Source organism: Nematolebias whitei, chromosome 20, assembly GCF_014905685.2.
Source record: "Nematolebias whitei isolate Nwh7 chromosome 20, NemWhi1, whole genome shotgun sequence".
Taxonomy (NCBI): domain Eukaryota; kingdom Metazoa; phylum Chordata; class Actinopteri; order Cyprinodontiformes; family Rivulidae; genus Nematolebias; species Nematolebias whitei.
In genome coordinates, this window is record NC_056517.1 from 16,205,355 (window position 1) to 16,230,918 (window position 25,564).

The 25,564-nt window shown below is 39.2% G+C and overlaps 1 protein-coding gene across 1 annotated transcript in view; it reads left to right on the top strand.

Annotated features, from left to right (window-relative positions):
* Nucleotides 1-25,564, top strand: part of nrp1a (neuropilin 1a) — a gene marked incomplete in the record, with an annotated part of 413,352 nt that overhangs the window by 82,934 nt on the left and 304,854 nt on the right. Inside the window, 2 exon segments of the mRNA XM_037694431.1 lie at nt 2,109-2,290; nt 18,131-18,358. Of these exon segments, the coding sequence (XP_037550359.1) occupies nt 2,109-2,290; nt 18,131-18,358 (410 nt within the window).

A 25,564-nucleotide genomic window follows, 5' to 3' on the forward strand; every position in this document is an offset into this window, starting at 1 on the left:
GGTTTTGACCTTAGGCTAGTCTTGACATCAGGTTAGGTTCACTACACAGGGAACTGGTGGACCACTTTGTGGCATGGTGTGGAAACAATCATCTCATCTTGAATGTGAACAAAACAAAGGAGATGATTGTAGATTTCAGGAGAAACAGGAACAGGTCCGACCCTATTTCCATCATAGGAGAAGAAGTGGAGGTGGTGGAGATTGTATAAATATCTTGGGGTTCACCTGGACAACAGACTGGACTGGAAATGCAACAGTGAATCCGTCTACAAGAAGGGACAGAGCAGACCGTACTTCTTGAGGAAGCTGAAGTTCTTCAATGTTTGCAGCAAGATGCTGCATATCTTCTTTAAGTCTGTTGTAGAGAGTTCTATCTCTTCTGCCATCATCAGCTGGGGTAGCAGCACCAGAGCAAGTGGCTTAAAAATATCAAATAGCTCATAAAGAAGGCTGGCTCAGTTCTGGGGACTCCTCTAGAACCTTTGGAGATGATTGTACAAAGAAGGATTCTTCATAAAATGAAGAGCATTATAGACAACTCTCAGCATCCTCTTCATCAGACTGTCATACAACAACAGAGTGTCTTCAGTCAGAGGCTACTTCAGATCCATTGTAAAACATACCTCTACAAGAGATCCTTCCTGCCCACAGCCATTAGCATCTAGAACAACTCCTTAACGAAACCAGGATGATGAGTTACAACAACATTTAATTTCCCTCTGGGATTAATAAAGTATTTTTGATTTGAATTGAATTTTGTGATGAGTGGTGATCATGGACAACTATTCAGCTGAGTTCAGTTATTAAAGTGCTGCTTGGAGCAGAAATTCTCCTCAGATTGTGTGTGTGTCAGTATAATGACCACCTGTTTTAACCTAAGACCTCATCAGCACACTGTTTTATTGTGTGGACACTTCTGAAGCAGTCACTCTATTGTGATCCATGTTTCTTCTCTACGTTTTTTCAGCTTCTTTCTCATTCCACAATTTTTGTGCTCTTTCAACAAATCATAATCAAAACGTTCTGCTCTTTCAGGACAATCATGCTATGACTTTTGGTATTGGTGCAACTTTAGTTTTTTTTAAATATTTAGCTTTTTCTGACATTTTATTTCTCCTAGAAAATGAATTGAGCTCATTTTACATCTTTCAAATCTTTAGATCTGTTTACAACCTTTTACTTCTCCTTTCACATTCTGTTCTGCTTCAGATTCTTTCAGCATCCTTGTGCAAATTTAAACTTTTTCAGCTGCTTTCAGCTAATTTCAGCTGTTTTTCACAGATTTCAGCTTTATTTCAGAAAATTTCCACTTTTTTGTGCCCATTTCTTTTTCTTTCAGCCTAATTGGGCAAACATTTTTTCTGCTTTCTTCTGCTAATTTAAGCTTGTTCTACTTTTTCAGCTAGGTTTTTAGCTTTTTTTTTTTTTTAGCTAATTTAAGTTGTTTTTAGATAAATTCAAGTTTGTCATTGTAATTTCTGCTACTTTAAGCCAAATTAACTTATTTCGGCTAATTTCAGCTTGTTATGCTCCTTTCAGCTTTTTTCTGCTAGTTTCAGCTTGTTATGCTATTTTAGCTACTATTTAGCTGTTTTATGCTAAATTTATATTTTTCAGCCAATTCCACATTCTTGGAGCTCGTTTCAGTTCCTTCTGCTTCCTTCTAGTTCGTTTCTTTTTGCTTTTCAGCTAATTTCAGCAATTTTTTTGTGCTAATTTCAGCCTTTTTTTTAGCTATTTTCCTAATTTTTGTGCTCATTTTTGCTTTTTTAAACCTAATTCAGCAAAAATGTGTTCCGCTAACTTAGGCTTGTTCATCCAATTCAGCTACATTTCAGCATGTTTTTAGCAAATTTTTGCTGTTTATAGCTAATTTCAGCTGTTTTACAGCAAGTTTTTCTGCAACAAGCATTCACACTGCTTTTTCGCAGGAAATGCAATTTCTCTAGTTTCCACTACCTTACCTGCCAATTTGCTGTCTTGCTTGGTATTTGTGGTCCTCTGAGAATGAACGGGTGTGTATGTGTATTGTATTGTTAATAAGTTTCTTGTATTTTTCTGTATTTGCACCATGTGACCTAATACGGCCTCTGTTGTAATCACGTCAGGTATGACTATGTGGAGGTGCGAGATGGCGTGGATGAGAGTGGTCAGCTGGTAGGGAAGTACTGTGGGAAAATCGCCCCCTCTCCGGTTGTCTCCTCTGGTAATCAGCTGTTCATCAAGTTCGTGTCAGATTATGAGACCCACGGAGCAGGTTTCTCCATCCGATATGAGATCTATAAAACAGGTAAGTTGCAAAATTATAGCTTTTTGAAAACTAAATTATTTAAAACTAGAGAAATTGCATTTTCTGTAGAAATGCACTGTGACTGTTTGTTAAATGATTTTTGCTTAAAAGTGCTTATACAGCTGAAACCAGCTGGAAATGTTTCATGGCTGAATTGTTAATGTGAGTTGAATTTGAACAGCTGACATTTGCTAAAAGTAGGAAAATAAAAGCAGAAAAGAGTACAAAAAATGACAAATGTGTAGAAATGAACAAAATAAACACAGAGAGGCTGTAAAGATTACAAAAAAATCTGAAAAAGCTACAAAAAAATTAAATGAGCAAATTAGCAACAAAAAAATAACTGAAATAAAAAAAAAAAAAAAGCTGAATTTAGCAGAAAGAGGCTGAAGAGAGCATAAAAGTTTAAAATATTAGAAGTAAAGAACAAACAGTGGAAACTAGCAAAAATATTAGCAAAAACTACCTAAAATATAGCTGAAAGGCAGAAACAAGCTGAATTTTGCAGAGAGAAGCACCAAAACATAAAATTAGCAGAATAAAACTGAAAGTTCAAGTCAATTTTATTGTCATTATCATCATGTGGTACATGAGGTGGAATGAAATTGTGTATTCAAGGTCTCAGTTACATCCAACAATAGCAAAAATATAAAGTATAAAAAAAAACGGTATATAAGGATCCAACAATATTCAGTCAGGTCATCTGGACAGTTTCTTTTTATGTGCTGAGACATTTCGCCTTCCATCCAGAAAGCTTCATCAGTCTGAGGAAACACCAAACAAAACTGCTTCTCCCCCAACAGCTTACTCCAAAGTGGATAAAAACAGTTATGTTCCATGTTAGCACCAACATAACAGGTTTTTTTTCAAAGTTAAAAAATAAATAAATAAATACCACTTGTGTATACATTTATTTGCATTCACAACACCAGTTGTGGTATTAATATTTACACTTTAGCTGTTAACTTAAGTTTTAAGCTGACATTTAATACTAATGTCTTAGTTTTTTAAGTCCAGCTCACATAACAAATTTAATATTAGATCCCCTCAAAGCGATGTATCCATAGGCGTTGCAACAATTATATGTGAAGGGGTGCACCCCCCCCCCCCCAACACACACACACACACACACACACATTTTCAAAATATTTATTTGGACCCCACCACCACCATGAAATATTAGTTCACCCAGCACTGTTTCTATTTCTTAGTGAACAAATCCATTTCACTTGATTAATAGGAGAACACTAAAACCATTAAAAATCCACTCCAGGTTTTCCTGGTTACCTACAACAACCTCACCACATGCTGTGTTTCCTCGAGATCATCAGCCTTGGCAGTGCGCTCATGAGGGTAGATGGGGAGACACCTCTGTGTTGCATGCTAGCTTAGCGGTACATTAGTACTGGCAGTTGTTGAACGGTGTGGGGGGTTATTATGTGTGAGAGAAGTGGAGCGCTATGTCTGTAGCATCTTAGCTAGCGTCTCTGTATTGCACACTGCTAGCTTAGTCCTACGGTTGTGCCGACAGTTGTCGACTGGAAGGAGGGTGTTTAGGATGCTTGAGAGAAGTGGACGGTGCTGTATTCACACAAGAAAAGCTGTTTGTCAGGCTACTTGTTGTGCTGTGCGCTCTAAAACAGTTATTGAATCAAGTGTTTACTTATGTAGATAAACGTAGATATTTGACAACCCGTTAAAATACACCAAAATGCAGGAAATGGCATCTATTAAAACTTTTCTGGGGGAGGACCCCCAGAGCCCTCCGCCCCACACACACACACCAGTGTGTCCCCCCACATTACAAATTCTTCTGTTGCCAATGGTGTCATCTATCATATTATTGGTTCAATTGTAGAAATTAAACATATTACACTTGCCCACTATTTGTCCCGTCACTGAGCGAAGAGGGGGAATTAGAAATACCCTGTGTCTGTCCGTCCATGCATTTTGTGAGCTGATAACTTAAACCATAAGTCTGGTACCCACTTCTATTTTGGTGAGTTGCGACATCTAGACGTAAGAAAGTTTCCCTTTCAAAATTGAGTTGCCACATCAAAATCCTTGGTGGCTGCTGCCATGTACGCAAACAAACCACCCCTACCGTTTGAGGAAACTATGCTTTATAAATGAAATATTGCTTAAAAGTATAGTTTCCTCAAATGATTGGGGTGGCCTTTGGGTTGACCGTAGATTTATCAATTGCCTCTTAGGGTGCATTCACACTAGCCCTGTTTAGTCCGCTTTAATCAAACTCTAGCTCGTTTTCCTAGAAAGTCCGGTTCGTTTAGGGAGGTGTGAACGCACCATCGAACTCTGTCACAGAACAAAAAGGCGAACTCTGGCCCGGGCTAAAACCTAGGTCTCGGTCCAGTAGAAATGAACTCCAGCGCGGTTCAAGTACAGTGTGAATGCAAACAGACAGGACCCGCTCCACAGGGTAAACAAACACGCATTTCTCTGACCTTATATGGAGCCGTCAGCTGCCTTGTGTGAAAAACAATATTCTCCATGGTCTTCTGTCTCATCTTCTGTTCATGCTAAGTCCATTTTTGAAAAATGACAAAATATAACTCCTAAAACTGCTAAAACTTGATGCCACTTCGTTTTTATTTTTATTTACAGAAGAAGAAGAAGACGTGTCTTCAGAGGTTTTTGTGTCGTTTATTTCAGTAGTTCTTGGTGCAGCGCCCCCACAGGCGAGCGGGGGAATAGGTTGGTTCAACAGGTTGACTCGACTGTACAGTGCAGTGTGAATGCAAACGCACCAGCTCAAATGTAAACAAAAGCTCATGAATATTGGTCCCGAACCGAGTCTACCGGACTATCTGGTGTGAAAACGACCTTATGCATTGTAAAACTCGGTCCGGCCTGGGCCGGCCACAGTCTGCCCAGCCCCAGTCTTCCCCGACTCTGGTTTTGTTTGCTTTCAGCAGGGTGCCACCTCAATGTGGGCGGGAATGTGATATCAAGCCCAAACGGATCTCAGCTCAGCAATAACTGCACCTTGTCATTTGTCCAGGGCACTGGTCTTTCTTAACTTCTTCTTAACTTTCTGCTTTGACATTTCTTCTGAAAAAAGATGGAGCTCTCTCACCCAATCAGCCAGAAACTAGTAGCTGAAGGAAATAATAGTAAGGAGCGGTTGCTGGAAGTATGACTCATCTGTGACATGACCCCCTGGGCCAGTGAACCAATCAATGGCCAGCAGTCTGCTGATGCCAAATGTGCAGCACCATCCTGGCCCGAATGGAACCCCAGGTTTCTGCGTTCCAAAGATTGAGCTGGAACTGGGCCTGGAGACTCCCCAATGCTAACACTCAAAACCCGGGGTGGAAGCTGAGTCCAGGCTGGCCAGGCCTTACAATGCACAAGGGCCATATGGTGGGCAAGGTCCGTATACACAGTGTAACACCTACCTTCTTGAATTTCTTGAATCAAAAATGTTAAGATTTACTTTCATTCCCTGACTGTTCAATGCCAGTCCAGAGGGACATCCATCCATCCGCCCATTATCTTTACTCGCATCTTCCTTTTTGGGTCGCAGAGGTCACTTTTGCCCATGTCCATCCATCACTGTGCGAGAGGTGGGGTACACCCTGGACAGGTCTCCAGTCCATCACAGGGACACATAGAGACAAACGAGACAAACAACCATTCATTATATCTCTCTCTCACCTAGGAACAATTTAGAGTTACCAAATCAGGCTAACATGCATGTTTTTGGCCTGTGGGTTGAAACCGGAGTACCCGGAAAAAACCCATGCAGCACGGAGAGAACATGCAAACTCTGGAATTTGAGCGGGCAACGTTCTCACTGAGAAGCAACAACTCCATCAACTGTGCCACCATGCCACCTCCAGAAGAACACTCATCTCATAAACTACAAACATTCACTATTCAAATATTTTGTGATGGGGCACATAGACATACTTCTTGTTTAGTTTTAGGACCAAGAGAACCATGAAACTCCTTTTATGTCTGGCACCAACCATGCCAAACAACCAGAGTTTGATAAAGGTGGAAATCTGGAAAATAATTATTGAAAATAAAGCCCCGCATTATGCAATGGCAATATGGCAGCCAATATGCTCCATTCAAAACTAATTATTCATAGGCCCATATGTTTCCTAATTGTAGTAGTTTTTATTTTTATTTTTTTGGTCTGGTATAAATTATTGTTCCATAAGCAAGGGTGTAATTTATTAAGCAGTGATTGAACAAATGTTGTTTTCAGTGCTGGTTTATTGTCAGAAGGCAGTAAGCAGCGAGGGTGTGGATCTTTACTTATCTGGCAAGCTGTTAGTGGAGAAAGTAGCTCTGTTTACATGCGCAGAATTCTTTGACCAGATTGAAATGTGTTCTGTTTGAATAATTCAAATGTATCGTTTACATGGGCACAATCTGTTCATGACGAACGTTTACATGCAGCGGGCTTTGTTCTGAACAGCAGTACTGACATGCGCAGAGTGGTAAACTCTCCTTAAAAAAACACAGAAGAAGAAGTTCTACTTCCGGGTGAATGTAAACAAACCTGAGCACCCAAAATGGACCCGCGACAGGTTTTAATGATGGTGGAGACGTTACTGCACTCCCTGACTGAGCTACATGTAATACAGATCATTTTGAGCTCTTTCAAAGTTTCTAGTAGAAATGTTGTGTCACTCACCGACCAGTTTTGCTCCCCTGACATGCTAATATTATTAGCATTAGCCAGGCGGAAATGGCAAAGTCTCACATGCGCAGTCAGGTCAGTTTTTCACGATCAGATAAAAACGAACAGATCAAGTGTTTACATGCGCACCGATCGGGTTACGGATCGGTGTAAACCACCCGTTTCGTTCTGATCACAAATTATATCGGATCGCGCCGAATACACAAAAAATAACCCCCCACTCCACAACACACACAAAAGAAAAAAAAAAATCTATGGATTAAGTTTAGTTACTCAAGTGCAAATACAACATGAGGATGTTTATCTTATCAGAACAAAGCAGAAACTTCCTGCTGCTTTCCTTTGTTTGGACTAGTAAAAGATAGAAAAAAAGGAGGAGGACTGCCTCTCTAGGAAATGACTGCTAGTAGGCCGACAGGTGCTACAGACTGCACTTTCATTAATTAACCTTAGCAGCAGTCTATGGGACAGCCCCCCTTCCATGACCTCTGAGACATGATGAATTGCCTGGAAAGGTTCCTCCTTCTTTTTAATCTGACCTGGTGTGTTTGCACTTCTGTTTGCGTGCCCCGGCTGTGTGCACATCACCACTGTGGCAAGGCAGCTGGTGGAGTGTAGGGCCATTTAAGAGATCAAAGCGACAATCCAGCCTGACATACGCAAACCCATCCGCACAAGCTGCCTCATTCCCCCATGTAGGCCAGCTAAATCTGCCTCATTCTTTCCATGATTAGTTTAGCATTTCCATGTCTTTTCTATTAGCCAGAATGGATTAAAAAATGAGCTGTGTTAGAGGCCCTCTGACAACAGGGGAGGAACTGCAAAACGCACTGGTGGGCTGCTTTAGATGAGGAAATGTAGATTTAGAAAAAGGATATGACTCCACTGGACAGAGATAGAAAGCAGAGCGAGATGAAAAGCTTCGCTTTTTTGCTGATTAAGGCTATTGGGCAATTATCATGGCTTCCTGATCAAGGGGTGGATAATGATCAATCACACTGATTTTGGTGCACCTCGGTTCAAATCTGTGGAATTTAGAGCCAAACGTATGGCGACGGCGTTACTCTTACTTCGCCACGTCGCATTGCCCACATAATCCACCCCAAACTGTCAGTGTTGGAAAGCAAGTTACACTAACATGTCTTCGGTCACTGGACAAACTATCATGCTGATCAGGTGACAGGGGTCAGATAGGGACCGTTCAAGGTAAAACTTTACACTTCCTGTTGTGAGGGGGTGTGGCTTAAGTGATGTCATGATTTGACCATTTTGTCTTGCAGGGGACCGGATGTGGATCAATCACTGAAGGTTTGATGTCTCAGACAGTTTTCGTGTAAGAGCTATTAGCGTTTCGTTTTTCATGGCGAGATGTCAAACTTTGAGGTCTGGTCCCGCCCCTTTAGCATGCTTCGGTTTGCACCGTTTTGATAACTTTTCGTTCCCCATGCATTTTGACCAAAATGGCCAAGTTTGAAATCGATTGAGCAAAATTTCTAGGAGGAGTTCGTTTAAATGCATAGGCTGTAAACCACCAAAAAGGTGTGAAAATTGGGACGACATTCCAAAATGGCCGCCTTCCTGTTTATCGTACAATGTTGGTGCCAGAGGGTTTTCTGTGCACCTTGGGGAATTGTACAAGTGTACCAAATTTCATGTTTCTATAACAAACCAAGGTTAATGCGGAGGGTATTTTGAAAATGTCCAGGAGGCGCTCTTGAGCCGTTTCTGTTGCGATTTTTGTCACGCCCTTAAAATACGTAATTTTTCACCAGTCCTGATGCGTCTTCCAAATTTGGTGACTTTTGGGATATGTTAAGGCCCCCAAAATGTCAATTCATTTGGCGGAAAAAATTGTAGCTTGGGCCTGAAAAGAGCGAATAAAATAGGCCTTTGCAACACTTCACTGCTCGGGCCTAATCAAGGTTCTGTGTGTGGGGGGTGGGGAATGCAGGCAGAAATTTTTTCTCTGAGTATTTTGCACCCAGCATTGTTCCCTCCTGTGGAGTAGGAGCACCACGGGTGGGCCATTGCTGCCTTACTGGATCCAGACTCTCTCTATGCTTTGAATTCACTTTGTGTTGTGACTACGGCAGCGTTAGCACCCAACAACAACAGAGCTCTGAGATCAATTAACAGCTCCGTTTGTTGGAATGAGCAGGAGAGAGCCAAGCAGAACGAGAGATACAAAGCTATCTGATTAGCACAGCTTATCAATAAACAGGGCATTAGCTGGGAAATGTGTTGGCTAACACGTAACATTAATGATTATGCACAGATGCTCCGATAATGGATAAAGTAGCAGGAGGCTTGTGTATGTCAAAGATAGTAAATAAAGAAAACACTAAAATACTATGTTTGTTGCTCTGATTATAAGCCTGAATCACTAGAGGAATTACACAGAAAGGGCCATATGGAAGATAAATAAACTCAAAATGTAAACACATGTAAACAAATGTGTATTTTAGGGTTGATGTGCCAGCTTATACAAGTATACAGTATTTATCTGTGTAGGCTGACCAACTGGTTACAAACTATGCAATTGTTGGATTGTATACCTGGATTATTGAGCATGGACTTTTTTTTTTTTGCATGCAAATATACATTCACTTAGAATATGCTGACACCTGCAGCCTTGTTTTTTATCAGCCACTGCCTGCAAAGTGTCTAATTGGAAGAGAGCAGATTGTTTTGCATCTCTCTTTGGCTGCTTCTATATAATTCTCTAGCCCACATGCAAGCAGACATACATGTGACTCCCATGTAAAATAAGTAACTTAAATTTATTCTAACAAAAACTAAACAAAAGCTGACGGGGCAGCAAAGCTTACTTAGCAGGGCGATGACAGAGGAGCAGAACATGTAGACATGGAAGGACAATGCCCGGACAAAGGAGGAATGAAAAGACGCTGACTGATAAGACAGAATGAGAAACACCTGGGTTGGTAACAATTAGACACAGGTGAGAGAGGAGCTGACACAAGGAGGAAAACACAGGGTAGTGCAGGAGAACAACAAACACAGAAACCCCACAGAAAAATGAAACGGGCATGTTTACCAGTCAATGGAAATACTATTTTTATATACTGTAGCTAGCCCTGTTAAATTAAAATAGCTGTGTCAGAAAGAGCTCAAAACTATTGCAAAAACAAACATGCACACCTACGACTATCCTATCAGATTCTACAAAATTTTTACTGGATCAGTCAGGTCTCGGGCTAACAACGACCACCTACAGTTTTGTTAACTGGCAGAGTATTGATGGAAACTAGACTTGGAGGCAGATATGATTTGCAGCATCAACCCCTGACAAAAGAGCAGTAGAAAGAAAAAGAAGACTCATGTTCAAATAAAAATGTTGTGCATGATGTAGCCTTTAGTTTAAGAGCAGTCTTTGACGTTTGCTTGGTGTCTCTCCAAAGCTAGTAGAAACCCCGCTGAGATACCAAATTTTTTGGCCTATAAGTTGCAATTTTTTGCATAATTTGCATGCCCTGTGACTTATAGGCCGAAGCGATGTAGTTATTCAATTCAAAATTGAATTGAATTGAATAAATACATTGCTTCAGTCTATAAGTCACAGGGCATGCAAATTATGCAAACAATTACGAAGCGATGTATTTATGGATTTTTTTCCCATATTTATAAACCAATTTTTGGCTGAGATATGACTGTTTTCATTCATTCTGACTGAAAATATTGAACACTACCATTTTCAGCCGCTAGATGGCAGTCAAGTAATATGGCATGCCATTGTGTCATGTAATAGGTAAAAGTGGGTATTAATGACACAATTGGTTTGCCATAGGCTGCCACCTTTGTCCAGCTTGCTTGGAGCAACCGTCAAATCAGTTTCATTTTGCTGAGCTGCCCCAGTGAAATGCAGCTAATTTGACTAGGGGTGTACGCTAAAGTGACATTTCGGTTTGTTCATTTTCAAGGAGGGCTCGGTTCTGTGAATTTTCGGTACAAAAAAAGCCAAAATAAAGACTTACAAAACATTTATTTTGAAAATATGCCAAATAAAAAGTATGTTTATATTTAAAAAAAAATCCCTGAAGATGAAGTAGACTCAGCTGCTCAGCTCTCGATAACATCTTGCAAACACAAAGAGGTAAAAAAAAAATTAGTTAATAAGATTATAATTTTAAATTAAAAAAGTTAATTAGATCACAATAATATAATAACAATACCTCTTCTTGCATGGTCTTAATTTCTGTTATGAGGTGGTTTAGTATTCTCTCGCTCATCATCATCAATATGGCAGAGGTTTAAATCTGGGGTTGGGCTTGTTGACAATCAGTTTTAGCTTTTTCATAAACTTAAATTGCTAGTAAACAGTCCATGCTCAATAATACAGGTATGCAATCCAATAATTTTCAGTCAGGTCAAAAAAAAAAAAAAAGAAACTGTCCAGATGACCTGACTGAAAATTGTTAGATTAATCCAAAAAAGTTAAATCTGGTCCTCTGGCCATTCAAAAAAAAAAAAAACAAACAAAAAAAAATCAAAGCAAAAAAATCTAGAAACGTTTCGTCTCTCATCCAAGAGACTTCCTCAGTCTGAGGTGCTGTTTTCAGCTCAGTCTCTTAAATAACATCCTCTCAGAGTGGATCAACCAGTTTGCTGCTGACAACCAAAACCAGCTGATCACATGCCATGAGCCTAACAATGGATCATTAGCACACCAATGGCTGTTTACTATTCACAGAGGGCTGAGTGATACTAGCAATCACAGCATTGTAAGCGGGGGACAATTGAACACGTAGGCCTCCACCCCTGTTTAACGATGGACGATTTCTTTTCACAAAGATGGCCTCCTTTACTCCTCTCTCAAACCATCGTTCCTCTCTATCCAGGATGTGCACATCTTCATCCCTGAAAGAGTGACCGCTGGCCTGGAGATGAGTGTAGACCGCAGAATCCTGGCCTGATGATGTTGATCTTCTGTGCTGGGCCATCCTTTTGGCCAGTGGCTGTTTTGTTTCCCCGATGTAAGACTGATCACAGCCCTCCTGACACTGAACAGCATACACAACATTACTCTGTTTGTGCCGGGGGACTGGATCTTTAGGATGAACCAGTCTTTGCCATAATGTATTTTGGGGTTTAAAAGCCACTGGGACCTTATGTTTAGAAAATAAACGTCTCAGTTTCTCTGATACTCCCTCAACATATGAAATGACCACTGGTCTGGGTCTGGGTTCCTCCTTTTCACCTGTTGGCTGACTGGAGTCCTGTTTGGGTTTCTTCTCTGCTTTCAGGAAGGCCCAGTTAGGATATCCACATTGCTCTAGAGCCTGTCTTGTGTGGGATTTCTCCTTCTGCCTGGCTCCTGAGGTAGTGGGGACGCTGTCTGTTCTGTGATACAGAGTCCTGATGACTCCTAACTTGTGCTCCAAAGGGTGATGGGAGTCAAACTGCAAATACTGGTCTGTGTGGGTGGGTTTGCGGTACACCTCAGTTTGCAAATGTCCTCTATCAGAGACTGAGACCTCACAGTCCAAGAAAGCCAACTTGACATTTTTTTCATCTTCTCATGTGAACTTGATGTATTTATCCACAGAGTTGATGTGGTCAGTAAAATGTTGGACTTCCTGAGATTTAATTTTAACCCAGGTGTCGTCAACATACCTGAACCAATGACTTGGTGGTGTCCCTGAAAAGGACGCCAAGGCTCTCTTTTCTACCTCCTCCATGTACAGGTTGGCAACAATAGGAGAAACTGGAGACCCCATAGCACACCCATGTTTCTGCTTATAATATTGCTCCCCATATGTGAAGTAGGTTGACTGCAGGCACAGTTTCAAGAGTTGACACAGTTGTTCTGTGGAAAGTGTGGTCCTGCTGCTCAGAGTGGTGTCTGATTTTAATTTTAAACTGACCACCTCTACTGCATCATCAACAGGAATGCACGTAAAGAGTGATGTGACATCAAAAGAGACCAGTGTTTCATCAGTCTCTATGATGACATCCCTCACCTTATCCACAAATTCCTTGGTGTTCTGTATGTGGTGTTCTGAGCTACCAACTAATGGGATGAGTACAGACGCTAGATATTTGGAAACATTGTAAGTGACAGAGTTAATCATGCTAACAATTGGTCTTAAAGGTACACCTTGTTTGTGGATTTTTGGTAAACCATACAGACTAGGTGTGGCCTCCCCTGGGTACAGTCTGTGGTACAGAAAATGGTCGATAGCCTTGTCCTGCTCCAAAATTTTCAGGCAATCTATCAATTTCTTCTTGTAACCACTTCCTGGATCTCTTTTCAGAGGTTCATAAGTGTTTAAGTCTTTAAGTTTTCAGGGTTTTCATGAGCTGTATGCCATAATCATCAGTAGTAAAACAATTAAAGACCTGAAATATTTCAGTTGGTGTGCAATGAATCTGAAATATATGAAAGTTTCATTTTTATCATTACATTATGGAAAATAATGACCTTTATCACAATATGCTAATTTTTGAGAAGGACCTAATGGTTGCGACGCCTATGGTTATGTGTTATAATATTGGTCATTTAGTTCTTATCTTTACCTCTCTGGATGTATGTATTTAATCCTGTTCTTTGGTTGCTGTTGTTTTATTTTATTTTATTTTAATTTTTTGCTGTACAGCACTTTGGTTGGCCTTGTTGCTGTTTTTAAGTGCTTTATAAATAAAGTGGTATGGTATGGTATGTGAACAGCTAGTTTTGGATGTCAATAACAAACTGCTGGATCCACTATGAGAAAGTACTATTTACCAATATAAGACTGAATTTGTTACACCTTCTCAGACTGACAAAGTCTTTTGGATAAAAGATTAAATGTTTCAACAAGAAGGATCCATTCAGAGAACGTGACTTAACTTTTTTAGATTTTCTACCTGGATTATTCAGCATGCATCAGGATAGTCAGACTGAAGGTTGTTCTATTGAAGAAGCAAGAGGTTTACAGCTAATATTCAGAGAAAATTCAGCTGCTATCTACATCCCTCTAGCTCCATAGCAATCGTTTTGTTTCTTCAAAGTGGCTTTCATCTATTGTTTTTCCTTCTCAAAATATCTGACATTCTCCCAAATGTGGTGAAGTTAAGTGTAGAGCTGCAACGTCTAGGAAATGCTGTTTCTCGGGAAAATGTCTCAATTTTCTCGGCGTAAATATGAGGAAAGCTGTGAAACTAATAGTGCCTACTGTTCTCCAAGGCCACACTTTAGCTGCTACATGAAATGTCAAATCTCCTTTGAGTCAAAACGTCACTCGCCGTGGTTTTCAAGTCTGGAAGAAAGAAAATCAATATGTCTCTCCAGCCCCTCACTCACCACACTGGTGGACAGATTCAAGTGGGCCTGATGGTCTTCAATTAGGGGCCCAGCAAGATGTCTGAGCGATGCTGGAAAAAGCTGTTTGCCACGTTCATCTGAGCTACAGTGACTGCAGCCCGGCTGCTAAATCCAGCGATAACTCCCTGCAATTTTGAATTCTATTGGCCCCATCTGCACCCATCACCCCAGCTGCTCGACTACCATGAAAATTATGTGATCCTGGGTATATTTTTGCCACTAATGGTTCCAAATAATCGTCTTGAATGACAGTACTACTGTTCTTTTTGATGCTGTGCGTTGTGTTGAGCATATTTTTAACCAGCACATGAGCCTGCACATCATAATGCTTGTTCAAAATAAATCAACATGTCAGTCATTATCAAATCATAATCTTGCAGTCATGCTGCTCCAAGAGGTAGCTACCATGGGAAAAGTGTTAATGTTCCTCATCAGCTGAAAAGCATCTGTCTGCAGAGCAGTGCATAAATATTTTGACTTTCCCTCCGTGTAAAATTGCATGCATGTTGATGTATGCAGTCATTGCTCCCTCCTTCCAGCACCCAAGCTGTACTTTTTCTTGAGCACCTCTCATGTGTTTCACATGCACATATGTTGGCTTAATGAAGGCTTACAATGTGTGGGGGGTGTGGGTGTGGGTTTGTGTGTTTCTAGATCTCCGTAATGCTAGAACTGCATATTATTAATTTTTACTAAATGAGAATAAAAGTAACCCCAGGTTCCACATCAGTGCCATAGCTAGTCTAATGAAAGATCCCATCTCTGTTGAACCACGTATCCCTACAACTATAAGCAGTGATGACTTCACGAGATTTAGGGAGAAAATTCAAACCAACCTTCCTACTATCGCCTCTGGTTCCCTGTCAGATGAGGCAACTTTAAAAATGTCACTAGAACCTGATTTATATTTGGACTATTTTTGTCCTGTTAGCTCTCTGAATTGTCAAAAATTATAGCTTCATCCGAACCATCTATGTCTGTTAGATCTCATCCCAACCAGCCTATTTAAAGACATATTTCCCTTAATTAATATTTACATTTTTGATATGCTTAATTTGTCTTTAATGAATGGTTACGTACCACAGCGCTTTAAGGTTGCTGTAATTAAATTTTTTACTTAAGAAACTTATGCTAGACTCAAGAATCCTGGTCAATTATAGACCTATATCTAATCTAACTTTCATCTAAAAAAATTCTAGAGAAAATAGTTGTAGGTCAGTTGCATGAACATCTACAAAGAAATAATCAATTTGAGGAGTTTCAGTCAGCGTTTAGAGCTCACCATAGCACAGAGATAGCACTGGTGAAAGTTACTAATGACATTCTCATGGCCTCAGACAATGAACTTGTGTCTATGCTGGTCCTGTTAGACTTCAGTGCTGCCTTTGACACAGTTGATCACAATATTTTACTGCAGAGGCTTGAATATGATATTGAGATTACAGGAGCGGATCTAAAATGGTTTAAATCATATTTAACTGATTGATTCCAATTTGTAAATGTAAATAATGAATCTTCTTCATACGCCAAAGTTAGTCATGGAGTAGAGCTGGGATTTCTGGCCCGAGCCCGACCCGAAATTTGGGCCGGGTCGGGCCCAAATTATGTACTTGATAGATGGGTCGGGTCAGGCTCAGGCTTTTGATGCAGTTTTATAAATCATACAGCACAAAGAAAACGCATGTTTCGCATGTGGCCCTGCCTGCCCTGCTTTTATCTGAGGATTTACAACTGACCCACAACAAGTGACATAATGGACGTGGAAAGTATTACACAAAAGCTAAAAAAATGGGAGAACTCACTCTATAAAGTCAGCACAGGCCGGGCGGTTGTGGCTGAGTGGTGAGAGCAGTCGTCCTCTAATGCAAGAGTTGGGGGTTCGAATCCACAAACATATGCTGAAATGTCCCTGGGCAAGACACTGAACCCCTCATTGCCTCTGATGTGTGTCCCATCAGTGTATGAATGTGATAAAGCACTGATTAGTCTCTTTAGAATGATTTATCTTTGTAGAGATCTAGTAGAGTGCTGTATGAATGGGTAAATGAGGTCACAGATTATAGTGTAAAGTGCTTTGAGTATCTCGATAAAAAGAAAGGTCCATTTACAGTGAAACCTGCAGATGTGTGTCAGATCAGGTGCACGCTCAGATCTGACCGGCTGGTTGAAAGAGGTAAAACATAAAGTCTTAAGCTTAAGATGGACAACTGGATCATCAGCTATGTACGTCCACTGACTGGCCTGTTGAAAGAAGTAAAAAAAAGTCCTGTTAAGCTTCAGATGGATCACCGGATCAATGGCCGTGCTCGTCCTGCTCTGTACACTGCTGTCATCTGCGGTGAAGGAAGTTAATGCATCTGAAGCTACAAAAGCCAAAGCGAGCAGTGCATTCAATTAAAATAGCCTTGTTCAATATTTTTCCAAATAATTTTGCTCTAAATTTTTTTTTTTTTTCATCTGTATAATAGCCTATCTTTAGAGTTGATTTTTTAGGCTATTCGTTTTTCTTGTTAATATCCATTTAGTGACTTGTTTATAAACAATAAATCTTATATCTTCCTTTCTTTGAAATGAGCACCGTGCTGGTTGTGCCTCTGTGCAGTGTTTGGGACTGAAATTAAGTGATTGAATAATGCTAGAGCCATGTCCCTCTTTAAGTTAAAGGATTGATTATTATTCAAAAACATTCAAGATAAATTATTATTGTATGACGTATTTTTTTGGTGTGTGGGGGTAAATACATTTGAAACTTGTGGAGAAATGTTGTGGTTTTTGGTTTTTTTTTTTTTTCATTTAATGTTGAGGATATTAATCACTTCTGTGTTTTACATCCTCTGTGCAGGTTTTGTGGTCAAGGGTAAAAATATATAATTAAACCTCTTGTATGTCAGGAGAGAGACTTGGCTGGCACCCCAAACCCTTGATATCACATAACCATTACAAAACATTATCCAGTTTTAAGACTAGGCTTAATTTCATTTTCATTAAATCCTATAGTTAGGGTTGGCTTGTTATGCTTCCATAGGCTCAGACTACTGGAGGACAAATTTACGCAATTTCCTTAAATGAATTGTTACAATTGAATAGTTTTCATTTGATATTATTTCTATCTCAACATGTGATTTTTGACCTGAAATTGTGTATCTGTTTCTCTTCCTGTCTTCTCAAACCCAGCTGGTCAAAGCAGATGGCCACTTGTCCTGAGTTCGCTTCTGCTAAAGGTTTCTTCCTCACAAGGAAGTTTCTCCTTTCCACTGTTGCCTTCATGCTTGCTCAAGATGAGAAACTGCGATGAATTTAGACTCTGACTTCTGTTCTGACTTGGTGCTATATAAATTAATTGAATTGAACTGAATTGTGTGAGGGAAGAACACAGTGAGAGTTAATTTTTTCCAGCATGAATCAAACTGCTTAACCATTGTTCCACAAATCTGGTGATTTAGGCCTTTCCCTTCTGTTTAGGGAGTTGGGTCCAGATTTGTCTGAAGTTTTTAATTTAACACATTAACACACACACACACACACACACACAGAATCATGTGTTTGGCTTGATAAGGAGAAGACAAGAAGAGAGAAACAGTGTAGAGTTGAAAGATGCAGATGTAGCTTCTTGGAGAGAGATGAGCTATCAAGGTGGTCCCTCAGCTGTGGGCCATTAATGGTCCTGGTTTCTACAGAGCAGCTGTGAAACAAATCTTATCAATACCCACCATTAGAATAGAAATTAAAACAAATCACTTTCACAAATGCTATTCAATTGAATTATCTCTTCCCCTTGATTTGTACCCATCTTATCCCATCATTGCACTCACCAATCAATGTTGTACTTTTGTCCTTCTTGCAGGTCCTGAGTGTTCCAGGAACTATACTTCCAACATTGGCGTCATAAAGTCACCCGGGTTCCCAGAAAAGTATCCCAACAATTTGGACTGCACATTTATGATCTTTGCCCCAAAGATGTCAGAAATCATTTTGGAGTTTGAAAGCTTTGAGCTGGAGCCAGATACAACACCCCCGACTGGTGTATTCTGCCGCTACGACCGGCTCGAGATCTGGGATGGATTCCCTGGAGGTGAGCAGGCAATGCAGGTTCACATTGAGTTGTGCACCTTTTGTTTTTTGTGTAATGTGATGTCATGATTTGCATAAAAGCTTAAAACATATTCCAAATCTTGAAGCCTTACCAAAATAAGACACATGCCAACATGTTTTTGTTCAACGTTTGTAAAATTTGAAACGTTGATATAAAAAATATTAAGATTTTGTGGAACATGCTTTCCAACTTGTCACATTGATGCTGCTTAGTGAACAACAGTCCAGTTGAAATTAAAAGTGACTGCAGTTTTGGAGAAAACCTTCAGAGGAGCACGACACTGTATATTTTAAGAAATAATATATGCCATTACATAGCTGTTGGAGCTTGTTGGTTACTGATTCACCCGGGTTAAAGATCCGAATTCTTACACTGAATAAGGACCCACAAATCTGATATCTAAATTAGCCTGGATCCTCCATGTCCTCTGGAAGACTACAGTTATGTCCACAAGTTAGTGAACTCCCTGAAAAGAAACTACAGTAGAATTACTGGAAATGCTGCAGACTCAGGTTTGTAGTCCCCGATCCAGGTCAATAACCCACTGGAAATGGTATGGACCCAAGTAAGTCATATGTAGACGTCAACATACGTAATATACATTTAACACAAGTTAACATTTTAGCTTCTTTTTATTTCACTTGCACATTTTAATTTTTTGTTCAATCATCTGCAGGGTGTTTGCTTACTTAATGATGTGTAAAAGTGTATAATAAACATATCTGAATATAGGTTTCCACCACCAATGGCATCTCACAAGCATTTGTAATGTGTTTGGGGGAGAGACACACTGGTGGGGGGTCGGGGGGTCCTCCCCTGAAAGTTTTGAATAAAGTATACCCCATTTCCTGCGTTCTGGTATATTTTAACAGGTTGTTAAACATCTACGTTTACCTATACAAGTAAACACTTGTTTCGATAAATATTTTAGAAAGCATGGCACAATGCTGCTACCAAACACCCCCCACCCCTCACCCCCCCCACCCCCGACTACTGCCAGTGCTAATGTAGCACTAAGCTAGCGGCACACAATACAGAAATGCTAGTTAAGGTGCTACAGACCTAGCGCTCCGTTTCTCTTGCGCATCCTAACCCACCTCAGTCAACAACTGCTGGCACTAACATGGCGCTGAGCTAGTGCGCAACTCAGAGGTCTCTCCCCTTCTTTCCCCCGCCCCATCAAGTGATCTAGGGGAGACACTGCATGTGGTGTGGTGAGTTGTAGATAACCAGGAAAACCTGGAGTGGGCTTTTACTGATTTAAGTATTCTCCTATTAATCAAGTGGACTTGATTTGATCATGAAGAAATAGAAACAGTGCTGGGTGAACTAATACTTCATGGTAAAAGTATGGTATGGTATAAAGTTGATTCATTTAAAAAAAGTACAAAACAATTCCATAGCAATATAAAAAAGATACAAAAGATTTAAAATGAAAGGCAGCAGAAAGAAGAAAAATCGTATTATATCTGCCCCTTTTTTCAAACAATTATTTCAATCATAATAATTTTCAAGTAACAGAACAAAATGAATAGCTCTTTCTCATTTTTCTACTTCTAATACAAAAAATACACTAAGCTACTTCATATATATATTTTTAACAATCCACTTTTGATCTTTTTCTTAAATGTACACATTGACTTGGCATTTTAAACATCACTCTCTAGACCATTCCGCAATCCAATTCCTTGGATTGAGGTAGACCTTCCCTTCAGACTAGTTCTGAATTTTGGTTTGACAAATATCTCTATCCCCTTAAGATTATAACAACTTTGTCTTTTAACAAAATTTCTTTGAATATTTAATGGTAATGTGTTATTTTGAGCCCTATACATAACTGATAAAATACTATAATCTACCAAATCATGGAACTTCAATAACTTCAGTTGATAAAATAATGTGCTTGATGGGTGACTGTAATGCTTTCTGGTGATAATTCTTATAGCTCTTTTCTGTAAAATAAAAATAGGTTTTGTAAATGTTTTACACACTTTCCCCCAAACATCAATGCAATAGATTAAATGTGGAACAATGATTGTGTTGTACAACATGTACAAAGCTTTATCATTTAATAATTCCCTGACTTTGTATAGTACTGCAATAGATTTAGTTATTTTTGTTCTTACAGAATTTATGTGATTTTTCCACGTTAGCTGTTCATCAATGATTACACCCAAAAATTTAATCTCATTAACTCTACAAATCTCAACACCCTCAATTTTAAATGGATCATCAACAGTTCTCTTTTTGTTAATAAATATCATGTATTTAGTTTTATCTAAATTTAATGATAATTTATTAATTTTAAACCAAGTTTGTATTTTATCAAATTCTGTCTTCATCAATTCCAACATCCGTTTTACATCTTTACCCAAACAGAAAAATGTGGTGTCGTGTGCAAAAAGGACACATTTGAGGAGTCCTGATACATTCACTGAGTCATTCACATATAAAATAAATAACTTTGGTCCAAGTACAGAGCCTTGAGGAACTCCAGAAGTGATATTACAGAGGTCAGATATTACACCATTTATTTGTACAAACTGTTTCCTATCTTTTAAATAGCTAGATACCCAGTGTAATGCTGGTCCTCTTATACCATATTTAATTAATTTTACAAGGAGAATAGTGTGGTCAATAGTATTGAATGCTTTTTTTAAATCAACAAAAATACTAACACAATACTGTTTTTGATCGACAGCAGTAGTTATTTGTTCTATTAATTCCATGAAAGCCATTGATGTAGAGTTTTTTGCTCTAAACCCATACTGACTACTACTTAGAATGTTTTGTTTAGTAATAAATTTATCTAATCTGGTCACAAATAGTTTTTCTAGAATTTTTGAGAACTGTGGTAATAAGGATATTGGTCTATAATAATTGAACACACATTTATCACCATTTTTAAAGAGAGGAACTACCTTAGCTACTTTCATATTGTCTGGAAATATTCCTTTTGAAAATGATAAATTACAAATATATGTAAACGGCTCGATAACATAACTCATTATGTCCTTTACAAACATCATATCCATGTCCACCCAGTCTTTTGATCTCTTATCTGTAAGATTCTTTACAACATTCATTATTTCTTCTTTGTCAGTTCCATTAAGAAAAATACTGTTGTCACAACCTATAACTGAATGGTTCACATTATTGTCTACTGTTGGTATTTTAGCTGCAAGGCTTGATCCAACGTTAACAAAATAATGATTAAATCCATTTACAATTTCATTTTCATCATGGATTTCATTGTCATCCTTCAAAAAATATTGTGAAATACCTATTTTTGCTTTATGACTTTTTAGAACACTATTTATTACTCGCCATGTTGCTTTCATATCACCATTACTTTTATTTAATAAATCACTATAATATTCCTTCTTGTGTTTCCTTATAATCGCTACTAATTAATTTTTATACTTTTTATATTTCTCTTCAGCCTCTTGTGTTTTCAATTTCAAGAAACATGTATACAAATAATTCTCTTTTTTTTACAAGCATTTCTCAACCCGTTCGTCATCCATGGTTGGTCAACAACATTTCTGTTTGTATAATTATATTGCACACAATTCTTTTCATACAGTAAGTGTGTGTGTGTGTGTGTGTGTGTGTGGGGGGGGGGGGTTCAACCAAATATTTTTTAAATGTGAGGGGGACATGTCCCCTTGGAGGGGTTGGTGCACTAAGAACAACTCAAGTGACTCCAGTGAACTGGGTTACTTTGGTGAGTAATTCAGCTTAACCTGGATCTATGAAGTAAAGAATTACTGTCTCTAGTAGTTGCGATCCACTGACTCTTGATTATTTTGACTACCAGTTTTGGTTAAAATATATGACAAAGAATAACTGAAGTGAAAAATTAAACATTACATGTATTGATTTTTACATTAAACATACAGCAGAGGGAACTTTATTGCTGAATGCCTAGTTGGCACCTGTGCATTGTTGCATGTGCTCAAAGCAGAACACTTCCTTATCATGAATGCCTTCCACGTTTCTTTTATTGAGGCTCAAGCTTCATGTGGGCAGCAATTTGTGAGAGCAAATACATTTGGGAGTTTAAGGTCTAATCTTGGATGCTGTGTTTGACATTGTTTGGTTTGACATTTCAATTTTGTGGGAAATGACTCGAAAAGGAATTTCCTTCCAAAGTTTCCTTGTGTTTCCCACTAATGAGGGGAAACAAAGACGTTCATTCCAGCAAGGCTGAACATGATAAGGCCCAACATCTGCTGGTTATATAGGGTTGAACAAAACCTGCAAGGCTCGCACACAATCAGATACTACTCTAAAACAGTATTAAAAATCAATTCATCCTAAAATCATCAGGTGAGGGATGAGGTAAGGCAAGGGGAGCAGTGTTCAAAGCCTGCTTCCACAGCCCTGAGATTAGCCTTTTAACTCAGCGAGCAATATCACATCTTTTTTATAATTAAAGTTTTTTATTAATTTTCAGAACATGTGAACTTTTACAAAACATAACAAAATAACAAACATTAAAAATAAAATAAAGAACATAAAGCTGGTGCCCCCCCCCCTCTATTTCCCACCCCCAGAGTAACAGTAGACTACAGGTGCAGTGATAAATTAAAAAAATAAAGAAAGCATTTCTGTAATTCCCGTAGTTGGGATTATTCAAGAATCCAGAAAATCGAGAAACAAAAAATAAAAAACATAAGACAAAGCAGTATCATTTTAGGTCATACAAAGGTCTTATGTCACACTTTTTAGTGAGTCCCAAAAACTGTCCCAATCTGTATCTCTGCTCCCTTTCAAGTTACTGAGCATTACCTCATACGAGGCTGTGTCCGCCATTAATTGAATCCAGTCATTGATTTCAGGGCGCTTTGTGGTCTTCCAATGTTTTAAGATAATCCTGGATGCTGTCACAAGACCGACCATAATAACTGAAAGGACTCCTTTGGAAATGTCCGGCATTTGAGATCTGTCTCCCAGTAAACACAGTTCTGGGGTCCGAGGAACTTCTGAGCCAAACCAGGTACTCAAAACCTTCAAGACTTTAGTCCAAAAAGGTGTAACCAGATGACATTCCCAAAAACAGTGTAAATATGTCCCCACCTCTTTTTTACATTTCCAGCACAAATTGTCTGTCATTAGTTTCATTCTGGGCAGCACGGTGGCGCAACTGGTAGAGCTGCTGCCTCTCAGCGAGCAGGTCCCTGGTTCAAACCCCAGTCCAGGGGCCTTTCTGGGTGGAGTTTGCATGTTCTCTCCGTGCATGCGTGGGTTTTCTCCAGGTGCTCCGGTTTCCTCCCACAGACCAAAAACATGCATGTTAGGCTGATTGGTAACTCTAAATTGTCCCTAGGTGTGAGTGAGAGAGTGAATGGTTGTTTGTCTCGTTTGTCTCTATGTGGCCCTGTGATGGACTTGCGACCCATCCAGGGTGTACCCCGCCCCTCGCACAGTGATTGCTGGACATGGGCACCAGCGACCCCTGTGACCCAAAATGGAATAAGCGGTTAAAGATAATGGATGGATGGATGGATGGATGGATAGTTTCATTCTGTGCAGTCTGGTAGGAGTATGATAATATCTATGCAACACTTTATACTGTATGAATTTATTTCTGGCTTCTTTCACATATTTACCGCTCTCTGATAGGACCTCCAGCCATTCTTCATTTGTGTACTCTATTTTCAAATCTCTTTGCCAAATAAGTTTGATATGTAATGATTTACCACTCAAACTATAATTTAACAGTTTGTAAAACTGAGAAGTTGTGTGACGATCACGTGGCAACCTAATAAATCTAAAATCTTATTTTCCACACTGTCTTTGATTTTGGCGGTCACACAGTGTCTCATCTGTAAATATTTCCAAAAGTTTGCTTTGCCTTCCAATTCAAATGTATGAGTTCAGTCCTCATAGGACATAAATTGTCCATCTTTATACAGATCACCAATGGTGTGCATGCCACTTGAATGCCACTGCCCCCAAAACACAGGTGCTTTACCAATACATATAGCAGGGTTATTCCAGAGAGATGCATATGTCTGTACCTGATGTGGAAGCTTTAACATTCGTTGGACCTTTGACCAAACCTCACTAGAGTGAATAAGAACCGGATTTGTTGTGTCAGTCTTTGAGACAGTTTGTGTTTTGGGTGGAACAGTGAACAAATATCAGTTTCAATGCTTATCCATTCTTTCCTATTCCCATATTCCTCCCAGTGTTTAGCTAATTTAGCCATTTCAAATGACAATTGAATCTGGGAGTACTAGACCACCCTTTTCTCTTGGGGCATATAATTTCTCTAGTTTTCTTCTTGCTCTTTTACCTACCCACAAGAAATGTTTAATCAAATTTTCATACCTTTTGAAGATGTCTGGCGGAATTGTAATGGGCAACATCATTAGCACATAATTAAACTGAGGGGCGGTGATCATTTTAATGATATTAATCTTACCCCACAAAGTTAATTTGATCTTTTCCCACTTTTCAAAATTTGTTTTAATTTTTAACAACACCGGATTAAAGTTTAGTAAAGGTAATTCTTCCAAATCCCGACTGAGTCTAATTCCCAGATATTTCATGCCTTTAGGTGTCCACTTGAATTTAAAATTTTCTACCATATGTGAATGACATAGAGCAGATAATGGCATGGCCTCTGACTTAGTCCAATTTACTGTGTAGCCCGAAACCTCTGAATAAGACTGTATGGTGTCCATCAGATGTGGCAAGGATGTAGGTGGATGGGTGATAAGTACTAAAATATCATTTGTGTAAAGAAGCAGTTTGTATTCTTGTTGACCCATGAATATTCCTTTAATGTCCTTATTTGTCCTAATACTCACTGCTAGAGTTTCTATGAAAATGTTGAACAGCAAGTGGCTGAGAGAGCAACCCTGACGGGTCCCACGTGATAAACCAAAGAAAGATGAAATAATACCATTAGTTATTACTGCAGCCTTTGGCTCCTTATACAATATTTTAACCCATTTAGTAAAGTGTGGTCCAAATCCAAAATTTGACAAGGCCAAGAAAAGAAAGTCCCATTCCACCTTATCAAACACCTTCTCAGCATCTAAGGACATGGCAGCTACTGGCTCATTCTTTGACTGGCTCAGCCACATCAAGTGCATCAATTTTCTAATGTTATCAGAAGAAGAATGGTTTTTCATAAAGCCTGTCTGATTTTGATGTATAATACTGGGAAGG